The 10917-nt window shown below is 38.0% G+C and overlaps 1 protein-coding gene across 1 annotated transcript; it reads right to left on the minus strand.

Moving 5' to 3' along the window:
* Window positions 1-5605: 5605 nt before the first annotated feature.
* LOC148031230 (pentatricopeptide repeat-containing protein At2g33680-like) lies at window positions 5606-9079 on the minus strand. The gene is made up of 2 exons (XM_087684757.1): window positions 6335-9079; window positions 5606-6223 (listed from the first exon to the last, which is right to left on the minus strand). The coding sequence occupies exon 1, from the start codon at window positions 8843-8845 to the stop codon at window positions 6410-6412; it is 2436 nt and encodes an 811-aa protein (XP_087540883.1). The 5' UTR covers window positions 8846-9079; the 3' UTR covers window positions 5606-6223; window positions 6335-6409.
* Window positions 9080-10917: the final 1838 nt, after the last annotated feature.

Here is a 10917-nt window from a genome sequence, read left to right on the forward strand (position 1 = left end):
GTCGTTCTGAACATTCTCTTGCCGCCAATCGTCAAATTGATTATTGAAGATTTTATAAGCTTCTTATAAAGCTTACTAAGCTTTAAGTTAAAGCTTTTAAAGCTTTTGAGCTATGGAAGCTTACTATTAGTCTGTTTGTAAACGACTTGAAGAAGGAGCTATCCACGTGGTCTTCCGCCTCCACAGGCTGGTCCTTCGCGATCAGAGAGTGCAGATGGGGGTTCTTGACCGCCAGGAACACATCAGTATCGACCATTCGCAACGAAACTGTCTGTAGAGCTCAATCGTTCCAGGAGCTCCGCCTTCGCGCAAGTTGGTAAGCAATTGGGAGCTCAGCTTCGCTCTGATACCACTGGTGCGCAGATGGATCGCCGTATGCGCACGTAGTGAGTGTCAGAAGGTCCCCAAGAACAAAGGAACTCTACTTTTTGCAAGCAAATCAATGTAGAAAGCTTGCACGACATGAATAAGAGACCAATTGGGTGCAATCTCCCCCTATGCCTTGTGTGAGCGCTCCACAAAGCATGTATTTCATATATTAATCATCTTCAAGCTCAAATAATAGCCCAAATTACAAAATAGCATGCTTTAGCTTTTGAGTTTGCTTTTGTACCAAATAGAATTAAAGCTAACGGGCGCCCAAGAAGTCAGGTGTACCCAAATATAATGTCCAAATACAAATATCTAAATCATGCGCCCATGGCATACAAAAATAATAAATAAATATCAAGCGCTTTGATAAATAAGCGCGGCAAAATATAGGCGCCATGCCTAAGGTATGCGCCCATCAAAATATTGACAATAACTTGAATACACGCTATCCTCCAATGCTTTCCACTGCCACCGCTACTATCTCTACACATCAATTGAAGCATTCACAATTATTAGTAAAATAATACAATTAAATCGACAAAAGTAAATACCTATCAGTCTTCAGCTACATAAATAAATTGGTTAGAAATCAATCCTAACCTTAATTTATCACGAATGCGCACTCTAAACTCATAAACGTTTATTAATTTAAATATGTATTTTGCGGAATCACCCACTATGGAATCACCCATGTACACATAAAATTAACAAAATGCCCGAACTCCCAATGCTTCATATACCAATATTCTCAAAGCATAAGTATTCTTTGACACTTCACATTAAGATTAGAATGTATAATTCAAATGGCAAGAGGGTTTGTTGGATGCTTGAGTCACAAAAAAACCAATTGTGAGAGAAATAGAAAACCATATAAGACCCCAAAACTATCGTGAAGTACTTGTATTATTAATAGTCAATGCATTGTATGCCCATGTTAATTATTGAAACAATAACTTGATTTTTGAATATACACTTATACCTCTCACTGATTCAACTACTCTTGCAACTTATTGACTTCACCATATAAAAGAAAGAAATCAATTATATTGCTTATCTCAACCATGCAAATCTAGAAAGATGAATCATAGAAAAGTGATTTTAAAATATCATTATAGTATTCCAACCATAACAAAAGCTAAATGAAAAAAAATGTGATGTTCTAAATCATTTATTGAAAAGAAAGCTTTCAATTTTTAGTAGAGTTATTATAAGTGGATATAGCATGCAAAACATGCAACAACGAAGCTATGACATGTCCTCCCCAAATCATGTTTGCAACATCTAATATTAAAATATGAGTAGGTATTACATGGGGACATAACACATTTAGCTCTAAAATTGGTAGAGTAATCAATAGAGTTTGGATGGAAGTAATGCAAAGTAACGAAACATGACAAATCTTACAACTCCCATTTGCTCCAATCATTTGTTATTCGTCTAATGTAGTGTGGGAATGGGATATAAAGTAATCATCATCTCTTTGCATTACATAATAGCATTGAAAATATCCAAAATATAGAATTTATAATCATCTTGTGAAAATATTTTGATTATTGTGGCTAGAGTTGTATGGATAATGTCATCCATAGCCACAATGTGTAATGCCTCTTGAATTGTCATTTGGTAAGGTGATGCATAATAATTAAAACTTTTAAGCATGCATTAATATACCAACAAATATAAAACCAAGAGTACATATTAATATATACACCTTCCTAAATATATAAAACATACATATACACACACCCTTTATTATGCATCATCAAAACATTTAAGCATGCATCAATATATTAATATGCACACATTCATAAAATCCAAAATCATGATAGAGAGAGAGAGAGAGAGAGAGGAAAATAAATATTATCCATATTAATGCTTTAATATACACACATAGATCAAAATATTAATATACACACATTGACTAATTATAAAACTGTGATGCATCATTAAATGCATCTAACATAACATACACACACACACACACATTTAATATATATAATCAAAACATAAAAATATTAATTTATTATTTAAGCATACATCAATATACAAATATACATAAACCAAGAGTATACATTAATATATACATATACATAAAACATATAAAACAAATACATACACACACATAAAAAAACGTCCAAGCATCCATTAATATACAAATATATGTAAAACCATGAGTATACATCAATATACACACAATCATAAATATATAAAATGTATATATGCACACCCTTAAAAATACATCATCAAAACATTTACACATGCGTAAAACTAAGAGTATATAGTAATATATACATATACATAAAAACATATAAAATTTATATATACACACATTTAATGTTCATTATTGAAATATATAAGCATGTTTTAATATATAAATATACATAAAACCAAGTGTACATACTAATATTAACACATCCCTGTCCATATAAAGCATATATATACACACCTTTAATATACATCATCAAAACATTTAAGTATGCATCACACACACACACACACACACACACACACACACACACACACAAAAATATGATCCATGTTAAAGCTTTAATATACGCACATAGATGCATGGATTAATATGCATGCGTTCACTAATCATGAGACAATTATGCATCATAAAATGCACTTGATGTAAGCATATAAATAGTATACATATACACATTTAATATACATTATCAAAATAGTGTATGTTAATAAAAACACACTTTTAATATAGATCATTAAAAGCATAAATATATTAAATTATTTCAACTTTAATAAATACTTAAATTATTAGAGTATTAAAATATTAAAGCATTAATAAACACTATATTCTCATGCATTAAAATAAGCATACTTTGAACTCTTCATTAAAGCTTAAATATCCATGCAAACATAACAAAGACAAAGAGCATATCATAAAGTAAAAACCTTTTGATTCGTAAAAAGAAAAGAAAAATTTAAACATGCAAGAAATAAAAAGTTTTAACTTTGAACTTATATAAGTGAGACACACACACACACACACAGTGTGTGTGTGTGTGTGTGTGTGTGTGTGTGTGTGTGTGTGACTTGGATCCCATTGCTCAAAGCTACTTGAGCCATAATTATATAGTTTTTGCTACATGCCAATTAGCTTATATAATGCTTGTTATATCTATACTTCTACGCATACATTGATACAACTCTATAATATTGGGAGAGAGATAATATTCTCTAAAAATACAGTAAGATATTTAAATGTTTTATCAATATGATTCAAATGTGTATTCTAAAACTAAGCTAAGAATATTTCTTAAATTCACCATAGAAATGTAACTTTGACATATACTTATTTACAAATACTTAAGCAATATCCCTACTTATAGTAATAATAAAATACACCAAAAAAATAATACATAATACAATTTTTTTATCTCAACCATACAAAAAGATAAATGAATTAAAAATATATTGCTCTAAGCTATAATGGGGGCCACCAATGATCCATAGTGCTCTAAGTTATAAGGCCCCCATTATAAGGAGAAGCCATGTGTAAGCACAAATATTAATTGGATCCTAACTTGTATATCAAATAACATTTATATAGCTGAATAGCAAAAGGGTGACATTTGTCGATCTAATCTTTGGGTTAAATAAAGTATCTACAATAGTAGCAACTCGAGGCACAATGCATCATGTGATAAAGGAAATATTCCTTGGCCAACTAGAGAATATTCATAATGTGGTCGAACAAGCTGATTCAGCTATTTTCCTGGAGCTATAAAATAAAGATCCCTCCAAACCATCATTAATCTATATTTCACCCAATCAGAGTTCTTCCAACACGCCTAGCCATCTTCGTATCAATTCTCCTTTGAAATTAAAACACTTTTTATTCTTTTCATATTTGCTATGTATTCTCTACTCCTTGCTTAAATTTTGTCCGTTGCATTGTGTAGCTTTTTTACACTTCCAAAATGTAGTTTCACTTTTTTCATAATGTATCAATTACAACCAATAATCTCTTAACTTTAATATTTAGAAAGAAATCAATAACATTGTTTACATTGCTCATATAAATTTAACTTATATATATATATCCTTCCATATGTGTGTGTGTGTGTGTGTGTGTGTGTAATACAAGCAAGTCGAGAGGGGATACTCTCTCTCTCTCTCTCTCTCTCTCTCTCTCTCTCTCTCTCTCTCTCATCCAAATCATTGCATCTATATACACTCATCTCTCACAATAATCTCCCTTCCCTCTACTCGCATGTAGAGATCTACATCATAGTGTATCCTTTTTCTAATGTTACTTACTCCAAACGCACTAGCAAATGCGCATGCATTGCTAACCCTTATACAGACTCTAAACCAACATTCAAATGCACATGTTTTATTTTCTACAATCAAATTCTAATGCAATGAATAACTTTACTAAGTCCAAACTACTCTTAACATGCTAAATTAAAGCTTTGAAGCACCAAACTTTAAAGTAGCACTTTTTCCTATCAAAACATATGAACTAGTGATGGAAAATGAAAATGTTCTTTGAATTGGAACTTTGACAATTGATGTAAATGTTACATGTATTCTCTTCGTGGAATTCCAAGGTAGCCTTGAACTATGTACAATGCATTGAGGGAGTCACAAGGAGAGAGAGAGAGAGAGAGAGAGAGAGAGAGAGAGAGAGAGAAGGCAAAGAGGGAGGTGTAAAGTTGGGTAAGAGACCTTATACTACAAATAGCGTGCAACTATGGAGCATTGCAAGGTCTACCACTCCTCACTCTTTAGGTCTTCTCTTGGCTCCTCCTTGACCATCCTTGACAATACCTAGAACATTGCACTATTGTGGAGTGCAATAGACCTTAGGATTACCTAAAAATGCTAACCACATGACAGCTCTACCTACACACAACCATGCATGGAGTGCTTTACCAAGATCAACAAAACATATAAAGAAGGGGCACAATGTCTTGGATATGCCCCCCACAAAAGCAAGACTTCTTGAGGTGCCTAGAGTCAAGACAATGGTTTTTGATTACTCTCATCTCTCACATCTTTTGACTTCTGTCAATGTGGATCTTCTTTCCATCTTTAGCATCTTGCACTCAAAAAAATTTTAAGGGCCATGGCTTAAGCCCCTTAGACTCTCTGCTCATATGCCTTATGACAATAGTTTAGGCTTATTAGTAAGTTTATTAGAAACAAAAAAATTTAAAATCCAATCCATAAAAAGCAATAAGGATGCCTACATAAACCATGGCCATGATCAATACAAGGGGCTGCTAAGAGAGTAGTAGAGGGTGTCAAAAGAGAATGTGTGTCAAAACAAAAGCTGCTAGAGACCTCTCTAGCAGTGCAAGAAGGTTGTTCGACTGGCAAACCAGAGCGCAAATTGAAAGCAAGAGCTCCGAGGCAAGAGACTCTCCTTTTCACCGCTATCAAGCATCTCTCCCCCTTTCAAGTAAAGCTTTCTTATGCCGCTGCTTGCTACTGTAGGAGTTTTACGTTCGATGCTATGCTTAGCGTGGAAGACGAGACAAGAGATGCCAAGATTCATTGTAGGTCTGGATACCCTGTTAGATTAATGCAATTCAGAGAACATAAAAACATCATGCCAAACATTAAGCTCATTTGTTACAAAGAGGAAGGAAAAAATGAAGTTGCAGTGCTCGATTCCTGCAACACTACAATTTCCTGGGTGTGGAAATAAGCATGCCAATTTGCCTCATTCCATTAGGATGAAGCACCTGACGCACCTGGTGCTAAGCAAAACCACTTCTATTAGAAATCCAGCTCCTTCTCTCGCAGTTCCATGCACTGTTGGTGTGTGCATGATGTGTGTATCACGTAGCTCCTCATGCGAGACATGCAACTCACGAGGCATTTCCTGTATAAAAAAGACAATGGATTGATTAATCAAGCCACAAGCATTAAAAGACTGAACCGAAAGTACAATTACTCGAGTGTAACTTGTCTTTTGATAAAAGTACCCCCTCACCTTTAAAATTTCAGTTATTATTCTTATGCTGCCAACTCTGCTTTGCACATTCAGGTAAGGCATCAGGGTATGACCTCACTGGTAAGTAAGGAACATTATTGACTCATTATCCATTATTTGAGTCAAGACCAACTCTAGATTTGGCACATGCCCCTTATGCCTCAGGCAACAGTTCCAGGTTTCCAATGTTGATGAGACATCCCTTTTCTGATTGTCACCTACAGAAAATTCAAACAACTTTTTCCTAACCTCTATTGATGCATTCGCATGCAATTTCTTCAACCCTTCATGCCTTCTCATTTCCTCCACTATGCAGGCATCACTATGCATGCCAGCACCTGCAAAAGTATTAGCCATCAGAAAGTATGCAGAGGCATCCTCTTTTTTCACTCGAAACAATTGCTGAAAGGATCTAAGTCCTAACTCCACTTCTCCATGAACGTTAGATGCACTAAGCAAAGCCTTGAGTGTCCCTTCGGATAAAAGACAATTCACAGCTTTGGCAAGTCTCTCTGCCTCAAAAACAGATCCTGACCGTGCAAGAAGATCGACCATACATGAGTAGTGATCCACTGTAGGTTCAATTTCATACTGTTCTTTCATTAGCTTAAAATACTCTTGACCCTGGTGAACAAGGCTTGTATGGCTACAAGCAGCAAGGAGGCATGTGAAAGTGGCAGCATTTGGCTTCACATGCTGCTTCCTCATATCCTCAAAACATTTCATAACCATACTGGCCTCTTGATTCTCACTATAGCTATTTATTAAGGCATTCCATGATACAATATCATGTGAACCTAAGCTGTTAAACACTTTCCATGCTTCAGCAAGCGAACAACATTTTCCATACATGTCTATCAATGCATTTCCAACAACAAGATCCATTTCCAATCCTCTTTTGATTATCTTTGTGTGCAGCTCTCCACCTGTTTCTAAAGCCCCTGAAACACTACAACCTTTCAAGCTGCAAACATAAGTGAGTGGTGCTGGTAAAATCCCCTCTAGCTGCATTTGTTCAAAACATTTGAGAGTTTCTTCTCCAAGCCCATAATCAGCATATACCACTATCAGTGCATTCCATGACACCACATCTCGAGGAGAAAGGTTTTCCAGTACATTGCATGCTTCAGTTAAACATCCACATTTGCCATACATGTCTACTAATGTGCTCCCAACAAAAGTATCAGTATCCAAGCCTCTTTTTGTTAAATCAGTATGTATCTGTTGCCCTGTTTCTAGAGTTCTCAAGGCACCACAAGCTTTCAAGCTGCAAGGAAATGTGACATGATCTGGCAGTACACCCTCTTTGCACATCTGCTTAAAATAGGTCAATGCATTGTCTGCAATCCCACAATCAGCATAAGCTGCAATCAGTGTATTCCATGAGACTGTACTCTGCGGGTGCTTAGCAAACACATCCTGTGCTTCTGCAAGTAAGCCACACTTGGCGTACATATCAACCATTGTGTTGGTGACGAGCTGGACTGTTTCCAGTCCCTTTTTGAAAACATCAGTGCTTAGTCGTTGGCCTACTTCAATGGATTGCATATCAGCACAAGCCTTTAAGCTACAGGCAAATGTGATGACATCTGGAGGTGCATCTTCCAATTGCATCTGTTCAAAACAGCCTAGTGCTTCCTTACCAAGGCCATGTTCAGCATATCCTGAAATAAGAGAATTCCAAGAAACTGTATCCCGAAAAGGAAGCTTTCCAAACACACTACATGCTTCTGCAAATGAGCCACCTTTAGCGTACATATCCACCAGACTGTTACCAATGTATTGGTCATTTTCCAGTCCATTTTTAACAATATCAGCATGTATGGCTTTGTTTCGTTCCATGTCTTGTAGCTTAGTACGAGCTTTGAGCAGGGCAACAAACGTATAATTGTTAGGTTGTATGCAAGCCTCTTGCATTTTCTGGTATAGATGGAAAGCATACTCTGTTTCCTCACAATTGATATAGCAGAAAATAAGGGAAGTCCAGGAGTACACATTGTGACAGGGCAAACTATTGAATACATGCTGCGTATCAAGCATGCCAAGTTTTGCATACACGTCCACCAGGAGGTTGCCAATCAGAAGATCTGTATCAAATCCATGTCTGATGATCTCGGCATGGATTTTTCTGTTTCTGTCAGCATCTTCTTGTTTTACACAGGCTTTGAGCAGGGCTACAAATGTGTAGTTACTCGGTCGTACAGGCTCATCTTGCATGCCATGATACAGGGAACAAGCGTCCTGCGCTTCTCCACATTCTGCAGCGGCAGAGATGAGGGATGTCCAGGAGTAAACATCGTGATGGGGCAGTTTGCCAAAGATCTGCAGGGCATCGCACAGGGCACCGCACTCGACAAGGAGCAGCACAAGGTAGTTGCCGATAAATCGATGAGTATCGAAGCCGCGTGCAAGCATACAGGCATGTAAGTGTCGAGCCATACACAGGTTCTTCTGCTGCCTGCATTTCTGCAACAGGCCGAGCAGGATATCCATAGAGGAAGGCTCGGCCATTCAGCAACGGCAGCATCGGAGAGGGCAGCTGAGCCATTGGCGGCGGCGGCGGCGGCTGCAGCCTGAGAGAGTTTCACATGCTCCGCTAAACGCATCGCTTCCTGGCTTCCTCTGGCATTAACTGTCGTGCCTGAGTCTTCGTAGTCTTCGTACCTCCTTCCACATGTTTAAAGAGCGAGTAAACAAGAGGAAAGGTATCTGTTGCACAGCCCGGGAGAAAGGAGGTGTGTGTGTAATGCACTTGCACTCAATCACTCATTGGACACTCCACAAAAATGTAACATGCGTGTGAGAGCAAGGTATATTCTTGTGTTTTTCAATGAAAGAAATGCCACAACATAACACATCTCAGGAATACCCTCGTGACGTTGCACATGTAAGGGTTTACCATTAAGTATAGAGAATCATATGTAGAGTGGAAACCAAGTAAGGCTTAGAGTGACTACCACTCCTTATATAGGTGTTTCTGGTAGCAACACCATGGTATAGCTATAAATCCCTTACACTAACCTCCACATAATGGATTACTATCCTCATCAATCTAAAGGTAGGGCTTATTAACTCATTTTGGGGTCTTAATACAGCTTCTTCTAACAAGTCAGTGTCTATCTGGCTAAGACTTAACGTATTAGTGGGGTCTTAACGCAGTCTTTTCTATCAAGCTAGTCAATGTTTGCCCATCTAGACTCCTTTTACTTTTTATTCCTATTATGTCAATCCACCCTCAACTCAATTACATTTGAGGAGTGGAGGCATTGCCAATCCTATGGTAAGTTAAGTGGTGACTTAAGGTACATTGGAAGTATTGTTGGGATTCTCCTTGAGCCAAGTGGTGAAGGCCTCGTTGTGACGTTGCTAGGTAACAAAGGCGTCGTTGCCGCGTTCGCAAGCCTCCGCTTCCAAAATCCAAGTGGCCTCTTTGAGAGGGCGCCCTTTCCACTTGGTTGGGATTCTCCTTGAGCCAGGTGGCAAAGGCCTTGTTGCAACGTTGCCAGATGATGAAGGCCTTGTTGTGACGTTGCCAGGTGGTGAAGGCCTTGTTGCCACATTCGCGAGCCTCTGCATTCGAAATCCAAGTGACCTCTTTGAGAGGGTGCCCTTTCCACTTGGTGAGGTACTCAGGATAACCTTTGTATTCCTAGTGTTGAAGGATTGCTTCTACTTCAAAGGGGCCGTTAGAATGAAGTCATGGAACGTGTCACCCCCATTGGGTGTCGAGGTAAAACTTGCGCAGAAGGTGTGCATGGAATGCATTGTGGACTCAGATGCTTTCTAGCAAGTTGAGCTTGTATGTTACCTCATTCAAGACCTGAGTGATGGGATAGGGTCCATAGTAATGGTGGTTGAACTTGGGGCTCATATTCTTGGAAAGGGACATATGCTTAGAGCTGACTAGGACCATGTCTCATTTGGTGAAGAGAAATATGTTATGTTTCTTGTTGGTATGTTCCGTCATGGTGATTTTGCTCTTTTCCAAACTCTACTTGGTGGCTGCATTTCTTTCTCTCCATTTCTTGAGGAAGTCTTTTGCATCTTGATCTTCAGCTTTGGCAGGTCCTAAGGCTAAGGCTAAGGATGTGATGACGTCTTTTCCTATGGCTAACTCAAAGGATATGTAACATGTTACTGAGTGAATTGAGCTATTATAGTGGAACTCAAGTACATCAAGATACAAGGCCCAATCTTTTTGGTCCACCCTAGCATAGCTCCTGAGATAGTCTTCAATGCCTTGGCTCACTCTTTCTATTTGCCCATCTGTCTGAAGGTGAAAGAATGATGAGAATCTCAACTATGTTTCTATCTTAAAGAGTTCCTTCCACATGTCACTCATGATTCAACCATCTCTATTTGATATGCATGCGTGAAGAAAAGGTGGACAACCTCCTTGGCATTCAATGGTGGCTTGGTAGGTATAAAGTGGGCTTGTATAGAGGCGATAACCGCCAAGACCCACAAACAGCTTATTGCTTCGAGCATTTCAAGCCGAGCACTAATGGCTACCTCTCACATAGCCGACGCACTATTTCTCTCTACGAGTGGAGTGAGCTTACCTCTATGCCCATTCGAGTTGC

This window comes from Lygodium microphyllum, chromosome 9, assembly GCF_053477565.2.
Source record: "Lygodium microphyllum isolate KBCC chromosome 9, Lygodium_microphyllum_v1.1.10, whole genome shotgun sequence".
NCBI classification, from domain to species: domain Eukaryota; kingdom Viridiplantae; phylum Streptophyta; class Polypodiopsida; order Schizaeales; family Lygodiaceae; genus Lygodium; species Lygodium microphyllum.

Coding starts and splice junctions, on each gene's coding strand:
- LOC148031230 (XM_087684757.1), bottom strand. CDS start 8,845: ATGGCCGAGCCTTCCTCTATGGATATCCTGCTCGGCCTGTTGCAGAAA.